The sequence below is a fragment of the Hyaena hyaena genome, unplaced genomic scaffold, assembly GCF_003009895.1.
Source record: "Hyaena hyaena isolate Hyena2069 unplaced genomic scaffold, ASM300989v1 scaffold_80, whole genome shotgun sequence".
NCBI lineage: Eukaryota > Metazoa > Chordata > Mammalia > Carnivora > Hyaenidae > Hyaena > Hyaena hyaena.
In genome coordinates this window covers 1108354-1125792 of record NW_024080712.1, presented here as the reverse complement: position 1 = coordinate 1125792, position 17439 = coordinate 1108354, and the positions used below count along the sequence as shown (strand labels likewise).

Here is a 17439-nt window from a genome sequence, read left to right as displayed (position 1 = left end):
TAAATTAACAATTTCTGTTATAATTCTCCTCTATTTGGAGCCTAGCACAGTGCCATACGCACCACAAAAGTTTGATGTGTATCTATATGTGAATGAATCTCCTCACTCAACAGTAAACATGTATCAGGCTTCTAAAAAGACAGGAAGTGCACAAAAGCCTGCGACTTCAAAGCTAAATTAGACTCACCCTATAATAGAAAGGGGGATAGTTATATTAAAAATACGGAGAACAAACTGAGGGCTGATGGGGGTGGGAGAGGGGAAAGTGGGTGATAGGCTTTGAGGAGGGCACTTGTTGGGATGAGCACAGGGTGTTGTATGGAAGCCAATTTGACAATAAATTATATTTTAAAAAAATATATATTCAATGAAGTATTGCAGATTGAGTTTCTTTGTCTTCACTCTTTATATGATGACCTTGATTCTGCTCCATCCTAGATTTTATGTATCTGGAAAGGTAGTGTTGGCCTAAGTCCTGTCTGACAGCAAAATGGCTTTTGCTTCCCCCTAAATTATAAGAATAGTAAACAAAATTCCAGCTGTTTTCAATTCTGAGAAACGCATAAGGAGTCAAATGAGATAACACATGGGAGGAAAACTTCATGCATTTCTAAAGAATCACAACTATTACTAGATAATAATTTTTGTAATTCAGTTGTTCATGTCCAACTTTGTTTTAGTATAGATTCTAAGAATAAAGGTGTTTTTTTTTTTTCTAGGAATAAGATAGGTATTGTAAGTTTTTCTATCCATTTGACCAGTGTTTATTGGCTACCTACCTACTGTCAGATGTTGGAGGTACAGTGGAGAATGAGATAAGCCCAATCTCTGGCCTCCTTGAACTAGTCTAGAGCGAAAGAGACAGGAAGCAGCCAATCACAAGAGAAATTGTAGTTTGAGCACGGAGCAGAGGGTGGACTTAGTGGTTTAAGAGAGGCTTTCTAGAGGAAAGGATATTGATGCTGAGCTCTGTAGGATGAGTAGCCATTAGGCTGCTGGAAAGGCAGGCACAGTGAAGGGAAATTAAAGTGCCAAACACCACAAATAAAAGGTTTGAGGCACAAGAACTAGGGCACTGAGGCTGAACAGAGTGGGAGGGCATGGCTGGAGCTGTGGAATGGTCATGTTGAGATGGACAATATTGATTCTCCACCCAGGTTCCTTGGATCCCATTGAGCATTTTCTGCCTCTCACCTCAGTGTACGTTTGCTTCCAGTAGTCAGAACATGTGGCCTTTCACAGAGGAGTGTCCTGGGGCTACTGGAGGTCACGTTGCCCACATGAAAAGAGCTAGCTAGAAGCATCTGGGAAATTTACGCTCCCCATTCACCTACATACACCCTGAAGGCAGTCTTTACTTAGTCACTGACAGAGGGGAGTATGAAAAGCCAGCTTTCTTGCCTCTAGTCAGTAAAACCCTAGGGTGCAGCTCACACTGAAGAGTTTCCCCCAGAAATCTGAGGATAAGGTTGAACCTTTCCTTTGTTGGACCTTGCCTGAGATCACACCCATCCTGGGTTTCTCCTCCATTCTTTCCTGAGTTTATCCCCCTCTTCTATGTCTCTCCTGCTCACTTATCCTTAAATTACTCTCACCCAGGGTCTGCCTCTCAGAAATCTAACCTCAGATAGATGTAGTCAACAATCTAACCACGAAGATCCTTGTAAGCCTTGTGCAGGTGTATAAGGAAGTGATAAGTCCCAGGAGAATTTCAAGAGTCAGGAGAAGCCTGGAACATAGAGGATACTAGCATTTTGAGCTCTGCACTCTCTCGGGTGACAGCTCAGCTTGCTTTTCCTGTGCATTCAGATAAAGATATCTCCAATCAGGCACCTCAGAGCAGCTGCACTATGAATTTTCTAAAAAAAAGTATAGAAGTTTATTTCTGATCTTAGCTTGCCTTTAGAATCTATTTATTAACCATTCTATATTTCTTTGCCTTCTTTGCACCTGCCACATCACCTCTCGGCAGTAAATAACGTTTTTCGAAGGTGTCATTCTGCAATTTATATGGCATATTGCACGATGTCACTGATGGGCACTTTTTTTTTTTTTAATGTTTTTTTTTTTATTTATTTCTAGGAGAGAGAGAGAGAGACAGCCTGAGCAGGGGAGGATCAGAGAGAGAGGGAGTCACAGACTGAAACAGGCTCCAGGCTCTGAGCTGGCAGTCAGCACAGAGCCCGACGCGGGGCCCGAACCCACGAACCGCGAGATCATGACCTAAGCGAAAGTCGGACGCTTAACCGACTAAGCCACCCAGGCGCCGGGCACTTTTTGTTAGTACCCTCAACGGCTTTGCTCTATCACTGAAGCAGATAATGTATTCTGACATTTATATGAATCATTCGACGCTGAGGGATACCTCCTCACTTGAGACTTAACATATGCACATTTATTTATTTTGGCACATATCATTAGCACCTGGTTCCAGATTCTTATATAATATCTATGTTCTTTTAATGTATAGAGGAATGAGAAAGGTCTCGTGGTGAAGGACTCATAACTCAATCGCGGAAGCATCACATGTCGATCCACTTTCACTGAGCTCCACAAAGATTGCTTCACCTAAGCTCTATTGCTGTTAACTGTACATTGACACCTCTTAAATGAACTCAGTTGGGGTGAGTGGGTGCTATGGAAGACTCTTCACCCAGGGGCCCTATGCAAACCCAGTTTCAAAAGTAGGCAGGAAATAAAAAAATCTGCGTGTAATTATGCTATTTGCAGAGTCTGTTTGACAAGTAGAAATGTAGAATTTTTTCCTTAAGTGTGTTCTCTTGCTGAGGAAATCCTTTTCTTAATGGGCGTTAGGATATTTGCCCCAAGTCACAAATTCACACACTTCGCTGAAAGCCCAGCATTTTATAAACGTGGTTGGCGTCAGGAGATCTATGGTACAGGAAGCCACCTGCTGGGTTTTAAGTGGGAAATTTTTTCAGAAGATTTGAATAAAGGATGAGCTTAAATGAGGCATATGTGCCCAATAAACAAATATGAATATTGGAAGTGTAGGTAGGTGCTTGGGGAAAATAAAAGTAAGGCATATCCCAGACTGTGGGTAATCCCTCCTATTTTTGGGGAGCTGGAGAAAATCAGCCTGATAAGATAGGATTAATTTGGTAAGGATTAGATCAAGTATGCTACTGGTCACAGAGTGGTCATCAGCCCCAGAAAATGAAATAGCATATTCCAGAGAAAATAAATACTGAATAGTATCCCAACTTTGTTCATAAGGAGCTATCTCAAATTTTAGAGAGCAGAAGCAGAGTGGCATTTATATCTATCACAACTCCTCCTGAAAAACATGGAAATTTTGGTGCCAGCTTTCCTATTCATAAGACATGACATTGGACCTATGTGACACTTCATTTCAAAGAGGCATGATCTCTTCTTAAATTTTTATATTTTGGGAAGATATTATGTATTTCATTTTGAAAGCAAATCTCAGAATCCTGGAGAAAATGTTATCTTCTTGTTTGTATTCCCTGACTTCTATAACTAAGGATTCAGCAAAGCCATCTCCTTGTCCCCTAATAGCTAACACCACAATCCACCTCTTCGAAATGGAGAAGCAGCAGTGACATCAGAAGCAAATGGTAACAGGGAATTTGGGTCAAGCACCAGCCTATATAAAACAAAATTTAAAGTCAGAGTAAGCAAACTGTATATGCTAAGTAACTTCATTATAGTTAATCTTCACTCATTTCCTCTTCGAGGTTCGGGATGTCTAAGGCTGCCAACCCTCAATCACCAGAAAAGCTTAAAAATTGGTATTCCACTGTCTGTGGTTTGTGCTGTGAAATGTCAGTAACACTGATGCCATCACTGTGGATACCTTGAAGCAATGTTTCAAATAAAGGACTAGTCTCATACAGCATGGGTAGTTGGTCCATCATCAATGTATCTTCATCTACTGTATGAAATCAATGGCATGGATCAGAAGCCATTGACTAAATCTAAGGTAGCTTTAATATGTCGTCACTCCCTACTTTGTTCTCTTTATTTTCCTAAGATCCTGGAGTAAGAAATAGGAAGGGAAAATCATACTTGGTTATTTGACAAACTCTCTCAGAGAAAGCATGGGGAAAGAACTAGTAATAAAGATTATGTATATAATTTAGTGATTATTTCAAATACATTTCTTTCCGCATCCATCTTTATTGCAAACAATTTTCAATAGTTTTACCTGGGAATTTATATATCTAAGTATGAAACATAATTAATTTTGAGAAGACCCACTTAGAATATATTTTAATGCTAATAAATGAAGACCTTAATCTTAAACCTATACAAGTTATTTAAGATAATTTCAGTTTTTTAAATGTGGGGTTTTTAAGAATCAATTCAAATTTGAAAAATTTCATTTCAAGGAAATGATGTGAAAAAAATTCTAAACAAACAGTGGAATGGAAATTATGCAACCATAAAATTTATCCATCTTGGAAAACTGCCTGAAAGAGAAGATGACAATCCAAAAGGAAATTCTTCATACGAGGCTGAAAGTTTGTCCTATCCTTCTGAAGAAATGTCTTTAGTTCAAGGTTAAAGGTTACTTGTTTAGATGTATATCTGTCATTCAGCATTCAGGAATCATAAAGACTAAAACAGAAGATGTTTATCGGATCGAAGTATTTTGCTGTATTAACTAATGTCTTTTCTTTTGTCTTCAATGTTTGTTTTTTACAAAACACCACTGTTTGCTCATTTATTCATGTAAATGAAGCAGGAGAAAAATAGCCTGCAATAATATTTTAACTTGTAGAGTAATTCTCTTGTGGCATCAGGATAATAATGTTGACCATGTATCAAAATGAAAGCCACATTTACTGAATGCAGGGGCCTTCTCACTCTTATGGATATTATCTTTCAGAGCATCATCATCATCTGTTTTCATGGCAAATGATTTCATTTAGATTTATGGATTTTAGGGGCTCTTGGGTGGCTCAGTTGGTTAAGCATTCGACTTTGGCTCAGGTCATGATCTCACAGTTCATAAGTTCAAGCTCCACATCGGGCTTTCTGCTGCTGGCATGGAGCCCACTTCAGATCCTCTGTCCCCTTCTCTCTCTGCCCCTCCCCATCTCATGTTCATCCTCTCTCTCAAAAATAAATAAATATTTTAAAAAATTTTAATTATGGATTTTACCAAGACTACATTTTCCAAAGTGTATTCCATGAAATACCAGTCCCCCAAAATGTTACTCATTTAAGAAATTCATGATCAAATAAGTATAGAATAAGCCCCTGTGAAAAGAGTTTTAAAAATATTTATTTGTATATTTTTACTGCAGGGTTTCTCAAATTTTTTAATATGCTAATGAATATTGGGGCTCTCTCAGAGGATGTTTTATAGACTTTCCCATTCTTATTCTACATTTTAAGCCTCTTATCTGAGAACATTTCATGGGACTAGCGTTTTGAGAAACATCTTTGGCCAGATGCTGAATGAAAGAAACATGGCAGGTACTTTTCCTGGAAGCAGCCTCTGTGCATGAATTTGCCACCTCAAAACCAAAAGCAAGACAAAATTTTAAATGCCTGATTTCCTCAGGAATCCCCTCATAAGTTTCCAGAGTCCTCCCATAGGGTAATGATCATCCATGAAATATTGGTCGTTAAGATGAGACAGGGGCAACTGCGAAAAAAAAAAATCTGGACATAATTCATATTTCTCAAAGGAAAGACCAGTTCTCTAGGAAAATTGGATGTATCCAAGCTCTTCTGTGGGTGATTTAATAATTTATAAAATGACATACCCTAGAGTTTTAATTTAGAATATAAAGACGAGGGACTATCAAAGTCGGAAGTGACATAGACATCTTGGTCCAAATCCTTTATTTCTGGAGATGACAAAAATGAATCCCAGAAAGGTTAGATGGTGCTCCAGTCACAGCTGACAAGACTGGAGTTAAAGCCAGGCCTCGTGAGTCTTTGTTTAGAATTTTTTTTTTCCTCTAGTGGGATTGCCGCCCCCCCCCCCCACCTTTATTTGGTAAAGCAATTCCTGGCACACAGTATCAGGGAAAAATACAAGGAAGGTATTATTCTTCAGATACAGGAGTAAAATTTTCTCATTCTAGTCCTATAAGCTGCAAGGTGTTATGAATTGGTTCAAGTGGATATTTTAAGATCCCATCATCCAGCAATTCTAAAGAGGTGAGGCTGGAGAAGTGTGGGGCCAGGTATATGCCTTTTCACCAGAACTCTCAGGTGGCTCTGAGGCAGGTGCTCTGAAACACGTGGTTAGAGAAACACATCTGGTTGGTTGCTCACTTGGTTTAATATTAAATCCTAACTCCTTTGACTTCACATACTTTATACAATGTTCAAGTACTAAAACCAGAGTTAACTCAAAGGAAAAAGTAGAATATAAGAATTCCACTATGAGCCTTGCATTATTATATTTATAAATTATCCTGAATCACATCATTTAGCTCGAGTTGCTATAGTGCTGTTTCCAAATGTGTGTATCATCCACTTTTCAGAGAGTGTGAGGTTCAAAGCTGAATAAACACACTCCTTGTTTTCTGAATACATTTTGAGGGCATAGAATGCTTTTTGTAGGAGAAAGCCTGATAAAAGAAATCTCAACTGCCTTGTTAGACATGAAGTGGTTCTTAGAAATCAACATCTTGCAGTATTTAAATGTAAATAAATCAGAAAAAGATAGATTATATTATCTTCTATATACACATGGGTTTTAAAAATGAAAGAAAAATTATGTGGTAAAGTGGTTCTGAGGTTTTCCTAAAGTAGCAGAATTGCCAGGATAAGTAGCTGTGTTTCAGGTGCAGTAATCAAACCAGCCAAGGAGTAGAAAACGAGCACCTGTTCCCCAGCCTCACCATTTCCTAGGAGCGCACACTACTCTGCTCCTGGTCTTCACGCTCCTCTAACCTCCGCCCAGTCTTTTCTTGGTCTAACGCTCTTCAGCTCTATGTAGAACACAAGAGCATGGATGGAAAGAATATGTCTCAGAAAGGCTACCCCAAAGAGACTGGGCATTAAGTCTTATGCTCAAATCTAAGCCCATGGCACAACCCAGTATGAGGAGCCTGGAGGGCATGACCATGGGGTAAAGGACAACAATATAATATTGGCAAACATATAAACATATTAGATAGGAAGCTGTATTAATTATTTTCATATACTCAACAGAAAGCTTTCTCGTCTCTCCTCCTGTGTCTGTCTGTCTGTCTGTCTCTCTCTCTCTCTCTCTCTCTCTCACACACACACACACACACACACACAATGTGCCTCTTTCACTTGTCAGTTTAGGAGAGAGAACTATCACCTTACATTATCTACCTCTTTCTTCTACGCTTTTAGAGGTATCACTCTTGGGATAATATATCCAAATGACATCCCTTTCTCACTTCCCTTCTTTCCCAAGATTGATAATGGAAGGCTTTTTAAACTGATTATCAGTTCTGGAGATGTGTGCTCCACCACCTGAAGACTGAGGGACCACTTTGCTCATACATTGGCTTTGTGCTGATTATCTTCCATTTCTTCCCAGAGATACTCTCTTCTCTTTTCTGTTCTCTGTACGTTGAAAAGCTGACCTTTCAGGTATGCATCTTTGAGCTGCCTTGCTCTCTAACTTCTAGTTGGATTGAGCCAAAGAGAAGCTCCCACAAGAAAATGGAACACAGGAGGAAAGTAAAGTCAGAATATTTATTCTCTAGCTTTCTCCCTGCTAGGACAGCATAGACTGATTACATTGCTCTACAGATCTCATTAAGTGGCCTGTCTATATAACCACATTCTCTAGGTTCTGGTAACCACTCCCTCCCTTGCCTCTTTGGGTCTGTTGTTGATAGTCCCAGAGTACTACACTCTCCTTTTGGGACTGGTTTTCCAAACCTTCTCACACCCCATTGGAGCATGCCATTTCTTTCCTACAAAGGTCCTGGATGATGCAAGATTCAGTTTACAAGTTATATTTCCGTTTTTAGTGAAATGAGAACTGACACTTAAAAGTTAAATTTTTGTTTACCATCTTATACTTGGCAAGTAACGTGGCACCTGGCTCAGAGTAATTACTCTGTATTTATTATAGGAATAAAGAAATGACCTGTGTGTTTAGACTCCAATATAAAGATGTAAAACCATTACATGTAATTTTTTGTCCCCATATATATGCCCCCTTGCTACAAATTTATTCTACTGCTTTGAAAATGCATGGGCAGATGTAGCTTAGTTTTCTACAAGAAAATATGCCCCCCTCCCATCAGGAAAAAAGAAGAAATTGAAAACAAAACTTATACAGTCGCAGTCATGATAATTGCCTATTGACTTTCCATATTTTAACTTGATCCATGATTTTCTTTTGCCCTCCTGGATAAATGTGTTGAGAAAACAGAGACACCATTTGGTATACTCATGTTCATAAAGGGATGGTGGCTACACAAGCTAGGGCATGAGTCCAAGACAGGATCCAACTTTCCCCTTGTACTTGCCCCATGACCACACTTGCTTGGATAGCTAGACTAGACTCCAAGAGAGTAACCCAGTAGCTTTATTTTTAAATGTCCTTCTCACTTAAGAATACCATTTAGAGACCTATTCCTTTGTACAGCTTCTTCCTTCAGTGAATCTCACATGACAGACAATGTCTGCAGTCAGTCATGAGTGTCCAGAGTAGCCCTCTCAAGAAATCAGTCCATGAGCAAATGCTGCATGCCCCAGTCAAGACAGCCTCTTAGGTGTTAAACACAGAATACCCAGAACACTTCCGAAGACCTTGTTCTTATGAGGATCGATCAACTGTATTTCCATTTTTTTTAATTTTTTTTTTTATTGTCAAATTAGTTTCCACATAACACCCAGTGCTCATCCCCACAAGTGCCCTCCTCCATGCCCATCCCCCCTTCCCCCCACATCCATCAGTCCTCAGTTTTTGTCAGCATTCAAGAGTCTCTCATGGTTTGCCTCTCTCCCTTTCCCCCACCATTTTTAAGACCCTGTTCCAAACATGTCTTATCCAACACATCAAGAAAAATATTCAACACCACCAAGAATAAACTAATGATGACTTTTTCCTCACTCTAAACCTGATCATGCTAACTGGACACATTTTAATGTCTAATCATGAAGTACCAAGATACCCTGATATCTTTAAAAAAAGAAGTCTTAGGTTATCAGCAAAATGTACTGAATTGTCCTTCAAGATGGACAGCAAGCACTATATAACTTAGGATAAAATGTTTAGGTTCCTTCAATAATGAAAATTAAGGATATGAAGTTACCCAGAATCTACCAAGGAGCAATGCAATACATTCTCAACAACTCAATTGTGGGGTTCCATTTCCAGTGCTCTTAACCTGCCATGTTGTAGAGACCAAATGTTCTCTTTAAAATACTCATTCTAAAATAAGAAATCAACTCTGCATGCTTGTGCAGTGACCCTTGCAACTGCAGTAACTGGACAAGAAATTACATAAGAAATGACAGTCATGTATCTTCAGTTAAACTTAGGGTCCTTCTTTCTAAGGCCAAGGAAAGTTGGTTCTTTCTTTTACTTGGTTCTTGTAAAAAAAAAAAAAATGAGTCCAAGAAAATAATCAGGGATGGGATTTGAGTTGATAAAGATAATTCCTTCCCACCTCTTTGTTTCATATTTAGGAATATGAATTAGCTTTTTTCAAGTTGGAAATCTTCCCACCAATCTAATAAAAGGAGAACCAACTGAGGCTCATGGCATCTATGTTCTGATTAGTGTCCATTAACAAAAATCGAGTAACAATAAAGCCCCACCTGCCATAAAGGGTTAGCTTTGAAGATACATCATCAGTGTCAGTTACAAAAGAGAAATGAGGGACTAGTAATAATAATTTAAATGGTTTGCAATAAACATAATAGTTAAAAACAAATCATTCAGACACATGATCTCATTTGATGCTCAGAAGGACTCAAATGAGATGAGCAAAGGCAGAAGAAAACCTAAGGCATGGAGAGGTGAAGACACCTTTTCTCAGAAAGGACATGAATGTGTATTTTCTGGATCCAAGTCTAGGATGCCTTCCACCATACTACTCTGTCACCATGGAAAGGAAAACTTATACTTCGCCATAATCTTTTAGAATGTTGTACATGCCTCCTCACTGATATCACCTAAATCCCTGCCAAGCACCTTGTAGGCCCATTGTAGCAGCCTAGTACATACAACAGTACTGGTTGGTGTCCATAGAACACAGAAAAGCTAAATTGTGACACAGTCAATGGATTTCAGATGTTCAAAAATCTTGGGGCACCTGGGTGGCTCAGTCAGTTAAGTGTCCAACTTTGGCTAGAGTCATGATCTCACAGCTCGTGAGTCTGAGCCCCACGTCGGGCTCTATGCTGACAGCTTGGATCCTGGAGCCTGCTTCACATTCTATGTCTCCAGTGTCTTCTCTCTCTGCCCCTACCCTGCTAGCACTCTGTCTCTCTCTCAAAAATAAATGTTAAACAAACTGAAAAAAAAATCTTAATCAGCATCATTTCTAAAGAAAACTGTCATATATAAACTTCCCTTTGTTACCTGCAGCCTTTCATTTCAATAATCCCTTTTCCCCTTTTATCTCCTATTGTCTTGTTCTAAAATGGCTGTACCCTTTCAGGTGCCTGAAAGCTTCTGCAACTTCCTGCACTCAAGTCAAATACTTTTGATACTTGCAAGAAATCTGTTCTTTTTCTCAGAATCCATAGTAACATCTGATGCCCCACATCTATGAGGATGATCAAAGAAATGATCACGCTGGGGCTGCATTCTTACTAACTGAGAGAATCACCCTTTCCAAATGTCCCTGCTGGACATTTGTGCTCAAACCACCCCCTACAAGGATTGGTAAGCACATTTGAGCTTGAGCTCCACTTGGCTACATACAATAGAATTTCCAAGAGGAGAAATCTTAACCTCTAGTTTTTTGGAAGTGGATCTATTTCTACTTGTATCTGAAACACCTCTTGAGCTGATAACTCCTTAGAAAATGAAGGAAACCATACTGCATGCAAATATAGGTTTTAATGTCACACATTACACTTTCAAATTTAGGTCTCCAGACTTAGAAAAAATTTAGTGTGCGTGGCATGCACAAAGAAGTGGAGTGAATAATTATCTCCTGGCATTATCTATTCCAGATCCTATTCCAAAATGAATGCTATAGTGAAATGTTATTTATTCACATTGGGATGAAACTTAGAAAATGACTCTAAGTTAATTTTATTTTCAAAGTAAATTTCATTAAAATCGATAAAGGCTTTGTTTCAAAGAGACAGAATCAGAACCCATGCATTTTGCCCAGGTTTGAGCATTTCATTAGGCCTCCTTAAAAGCTTAATGTTTAAAGAGGCATTTTCAAATGTTATCTTCAAGATAACAAAGGAATATCTGATACAATGATGGAATAACACCATGATAAATCAACTGACAATGAGAAAAATCACCCAAGTGGGGAAAGTGGCCCCTCTGTTGACATGGAATCAATGCTTACCATGGTTTCAGAACCAGGTAATTGTGAATGAATATGGCTTGTGTGTTCATCTGAACTGAAGATTTCGAAATTTTATGTTTTGACAAGATCTGACCCAGGTCTCTATGGATCTTATAGATGGAATGCAATTGGCAACACTGACTCATGACTTTGTTTATACACTTGTGCTTCAGCACATCAGAAAAGCCAGTTTTCCCCTATAGTTTCTAAGAATGGCTCTCAATTATGGAGCCTATGTCTGATTCACTTCTGGTCCCCTTTTCTAGCTTACATCCATTTTCCTTCTTGTATATATGCCCATTATGACATCTTTCAGAGCCCATCAGGGATATGGAATAGACATGAAATATTTTACTGACTTAAAAGCATGCAGGAAAAATTCCATCCAATAAGAAAAATTATGCATATGCATTTCCTGTTCTCTTGCCAATGTATGGCAGCAAGGAAAACAGAGAAGAGCTAATATTTAATAAGACATCTAGAAAAGCCATTCCCTTTACCTCAACAACCCATATTTTGCTCTTGTTTTTATTTCTGTGGTCAAATCTTGCCCTTCTGTCTTCTTAATTACTATTATTGTTGTTTTCAACATCATCATCATCATCATCATCATCATCATCATCATCACCATGTTTCTTGTTATCATAGCCAGATTATTTTTGAGCATTTACAGGGTGTCTGTCACTATTCCAGACATAGTCCCAGTTCCTAATTAACCTTCATTTCTACACACTATATAACATTTCTCATTCATACATTGCTAATCAACTACAATAAGTTACAGTAAGTACTATAATGTTCTTCCTAACCTCCTTGTTTTTACAAGTTCCATATTATCTCTTTATTTCTTTCTCCTCAGCTCAGCTAAGATCATCTTTACTAGCCATTGTGACCACTGGTTGGTCCCTCAAAAGTTTCTACCCTCAGCTTCTACTACAACTAATTGGAAGCACTAATCTTCATAGTTGATCTTAATTTTCCTTTCTTTCTCAGCCCTTATTTCCTCATTCTGGAGAAAAGGATACTTCTTTTCCCTACATGATGTTTGTGTGTGTGTGTGTGTGTGTGCGTGTGTGTGTGTGTGTGTGTTGTATATACTACCTTCCTGTCCTCTCAGATGCATTGTGGGGTGAGTTGATAAAACATAAATATGCAAAAGAACTATATTACACATATAAAGTTTTGTGGGAACACAAGGAGTGAAAATTATTTTAGTCTAAAATAATGGATAATGATTTACCTCCAGGAAGAGCCAAGATTCTCAGAGTAAAGAGAGTTGTGGGAGCTGTTAGGTAATTAATCTGATATAAATGGTTCATGTAAATAAAATTTATGAAAGAGGATTAGGGTTCCTTGATGTGGAGAGTTAAATGGAGAGGGAGGCAAAACTCAGTGAAGTCCATTAATGTTAAGAGTCTTAAAGGATATCTACCCCATTTCCTTTTTATAAGTCTTTAAAACATCCTGTGCTCAGGTCTTTAGTGGAAAGATGTCAAAAACATGGCTATGATTTGCTATACTTGATATTCTCTCCATTTGTTTGTCCTTTAGAATCATGAAAAATATCATTTCCAAAGACTAACATCCCCAGAAGAACTAGAAAAAAAGCTGTGTGAAAATGATTACTCATCGTACATGGTCATTTAAAGTAGCAATGGCAACATGGGTGTTTGTTCTATTACTCTCTGCACTTCTCTCCCCTTTTGAAAAGTTACTTTTAGAAAATAATGAATAATTGCTGCTATTAAACAAGATGCTCATAAACTTGAAGCGGTTTTCTATCACTGGACTTTCTCTATGAAACTTTTCCATGAATAGCTTAATAGAAAATCATCTTTTCGTTTGTTGGAATCCTGTAGCGTTTTATCTGTACTTCCTAATGTTATTTAACTATTAACTACTTAAGTATTTCTGTCTAATATTATATATTATCATATTTAATTATTGATATAACATCTGCTTTCCCCTCTAAAATTTTTGACAGTAGCTCCCAAGTCTGTTTCATCTCTCAACTTTTCAAAGCATGCAGTAGTTAATATTTCCCATATAGTTCAGACTCAAAAGTTATTGAATGACTAAGTGAATAAATGTATGAATGAGCAGTCCCATTGAAGGCTCATTCTCAACTTGTTACTCAGAGGATTTTATTTCAAATATTGACTTCCAAAGCAATGACCACAAAATTAGTATGAAATGGGATGAGCATGAAAATTGTTTTCAGGAGAATCAAGCTTTGAACTTAGTTCTGTTTTTTCTTTTGGAAATACTCTATAAATCAGAAACATTTGTATTGTCAAAATTCTGACATATCTGTTTATCAAATGTGCCCTCATCTGGGTATATTCAGAGGTGTAGCATTTAAAGAAGAAATTATTTAGAATTTAGTTTTCATGCTCATATTTGCCAATAATAAACTTAATCAAAACTCAAGGAAAGCAATCCAACTAAATCTCTAATAAGCAAAACCAAAGCAATGCATGAATTATGACGTACTATCTAGAATATTTTAAGATTCCTCTCTTATAAAATATTATAAACACTCCACAATGCATTATGTTAAATTACAAGATAAAATTCTATTGTTACTTATAATATGTATTTAAAAAATTTAAGCATCAGGAATAATTCATTTATTATAACTGGTTCTTATTTAGAATTAAAATAAATAGATAAAAAGTAATTTCTACAAATGATTAATTACATTTTCATAATGTTAAACAAATAAAAACATCAAACTTTTTGGTTTGTTTCTAATTAAACAAAGAAAGTATCCACCATCTTTGACATGTCCACTTTACAATTCTATGATTTTTGTTAATTTCAGATAAACAATTTCAAATAAACAATTAAAATGTTTAAACAAGAGGAAACCAAAAATTTCTGATGTATTCAATTAAAGCTTCTTGTCACAATGTTGAAAACTGAGAGAGGTCTGCCAGTGTGTAAAATGGCATGTTTTATATTGAGATTTAAACTTCACTTTGAGAGTAGGTATTCAAAATGAAAACCAAAGATTTTGAGCAGTCATTGAATCTTGTATGAATCCTGGTAGACATTCATACAAGTCAAATCCATCACTTGCTCTTGTATTCATTTCCAGTCACACTCCCACTTAAAATAGGGAATGTAACAATAATCTCTGACATTAGTTTTCTTTGTGGAATAGAATTAAAACGAGGAAAGTTTTCAAAGGTGGCAAACAATCTGTAAAATTTAAGCTATTAAATTTTGGCTAGCTCAAAAGAATGCCAAAGTGAAATGAATACTATACTTGTTTCCATTTTATAATAAAAAGTCCTTAACACTTATTTCAGATTATTCAAACATCTAAATTTCCCACAGGCTTAATTAACATAAATTTAAATGGAACCTACCTTTAAAATTTGGCCTGATTCTTGCATCGTATCCTGATGTCCTTCCCATTAATTTGTCCAGGAAATCTGAAGGCGATAGGGTCTGTGAAGGTTGTTTTCCAGACCTGGAGTCATGGTCTTTGCAGAAAGCCGTCCTAAACACATTAACTTTTTTTTAGCAACAATTGCACTCCTATTGCCTGAGAACTAATGCCCACAGAATGTTTGGCATCATGTTTTGTTAATATATTTGATATGTTTGTAAGAAGGAAAAGAAAATTGCAAACTCTTTGGTCAGCTTCTGAACTTGTACATTCTCTAAAGTTAACTTTAAATGATGAGAGTTATAAATCCTGATTCATATCTCCTAGATGTCCAAACTGTAGCTATAAAGATGTTTCAGATGATACAAGATGCATAGTTTATATTATAGTTTTCATGGATATATATTGAAGCTATTTCTTTCTAGAGTCATCAGAGAAATGAAGATGATGATAATAGAATGAAGATGGTAACTTCTAAAATGTGATTGTCTTAAAATCGTTCCCCCATGACTTTCAAACAATTCTTCCAGCATTTCAGACCTTAATATAAGTCTTCTACTTTTTATTAGAAGTATATATAATATGGGTAGAACAAAGTAAACAGTGAACTAATCATTCTGTTGCTTATTTTCTCACCTGCTGGATTCTATTCCAGCTATCAACTATTAATTTTCAATGCACTGTCTAACAGAAAAGCTTCACTTGGACATTTATCTTCATTCTAAAATAGGTCAACAAAAGTGTGTCTGTACTTCTATTATTTTATCAGGTGTTATTTATATACTAGTGTTTAAATTGTTGACTCTCTAGTATTCATGAAAAAGAACTTCTAAATCATTTTGTCTTCTGCATAATCAAACACACTAAATGTTAATTGGAAAATTTCTCATGTTTTTAATTTCCTTAAAGGGCTTATGAAAAGAGACCATTTGGTTTGTAGTGAAATGAATTCTTTCACAATACATAGTGGTTGACTGAATGCCTGTTTCTTCTCTAAAGCATAATATTTTACAAGCTTTGTTTTTAATAGTTTGACAAATAATCTTATTAATTCTATCACTGAGAAAACACATTTTTGCCAGTTTTTCGAAGAAGTAGTATTAAATACAATGTATTAAGTGCAAGGAGGAGTTTAACATTTCGTAGGAGTTAAAATTGATACAATCATCTAAAAATACTCACATTCTCATATGCAGATTCATCTGATTAATCAAATATTATTTGATTATGATGGTGGTAGTGGTGGTAATGAAGATGATGATGATGATGGTGGTGATGATGATTCAAATGAAACCCAGCCTACAGTTTTTCTTAATCATAGGAGGTGTGAACCTGAAAGGAACATAGTGGGTTTTCCGAGTACTCCTAGCATTATTGCTATATGTTCCATCTCTCTTGGTTCTGTGAAAAAATACCATAAAATTTGGTGAAAATTAAATGAGGACTCCTACACACTGTTGTATAAACATGTCTTATCTCTCTGCTGTCTTAGAACCTCTGCCATTAGGATGGCTATTTCACTTACTGATAATTATCTGATGTTTTGAAGTATCAATTGATTTGGTAATTTATAAATTAGGTAGAAAATGCAAGCATGCAAAGAATGATTTCCCACTTGTTTTAATTATGCATAGTCCATTTCTCATGCATAGATAAATGCAAAGATGTGATATTAATTGAATTTTGGTGGGCATTCAACTTCCAAATATACCGAACAGTGGAATATAGTGGTAAAATGAGATTTTAAATATTTTTGATGTTTCAAGAAATTTCGAATTGTAGTGCTCATAGTATGCATGCATCTAGTTGCTGAAATACAAGTTTCAAGTTGACTAAGAATTAGAGTTCTTTTATATTTTATATAAAATGAGCATGCTCCTAACAAATTAATCCAATCACTTCCACCACATGAAAAGCATTGCATCCAATAATCATTTTAAATGACTTTAAGAAGAATTTGAAAGCAAAAAAATCATCATTATATAGAAATGTAAAAAGCATGCAACTCATTAGGCTGTCGTAATATCACACTGGCTGTGAAAACGTGTTGAAATGCATAGAGTGGGGTTATGCATCATAAAACTTGCCTTTGTGAAAATTTACTGCCCTCCCACCATAATTACGCCTTTTAAAAGAACAAAAGAAATCTAATTCTTCTCTATGAAATTAAAATAATATGGCCCAGGGCATAGAAAGATAGATAAAAATTGTATGATACATTCTCTTTCAAACAGTTTTCATGGGGAAAATATCAGCATGCAAAGTCGTTTCACCTACCTGAAGTGGTTTGTCTCTAAGAAAAATGCAAACAAGGCTGTCAAAATGTTCACTAGCTGCCGGTTCATTCCTGTTTCTGTGATGCTTGTGGAAAATAGTCCCGAAATGAATCCAAAAAGAAGCTAGGGTAGAGTGTCTATTTATTGTCCAGATTCAAAACCTGGCAGGAATCTAGTTTCCTTGAAAATCAAAAAGAGATTTGGGTTTGCACAGTTTGCTGAGAAAAAACAAAAAGTGCCAGTCCTAGGCATCATGGTCAGGTCAAACCGGGGCTCAGGACCATCA

The 17439-nt window shown here is 36.7% G+C and overlaps 1 protein-coding gene across 2 annotated transcripts in view; it reads right to left on the bottom strand.

Annotated features, from left to right (window-relative positions):
* GLRA2 (glycine receptor alpha 2) overlaps positions 1–17222 on the bottom strand; it is a 179917-nt gene extending 162695 nt beyond the window's left edge. For both annotated transcript variants that reach the window (XM_039233918.1, XM_039233919.1), the window contains exons 1-2: positions 17155–17222; positions 14855–14988 (exon numbers count right to left, since the gene is read on the bottom strand). In XM_039233918.1, coding sequence (XP_039089849.1) covers positions 14855–14988; positions 17155–17222 — 202 coding nt within the window. The remainder of the gene's footprint in view (positions 1–14854; positions 14989–17154) is intronic.
* Positions 17223–17439: the final 217 nt, after the last annotated feature.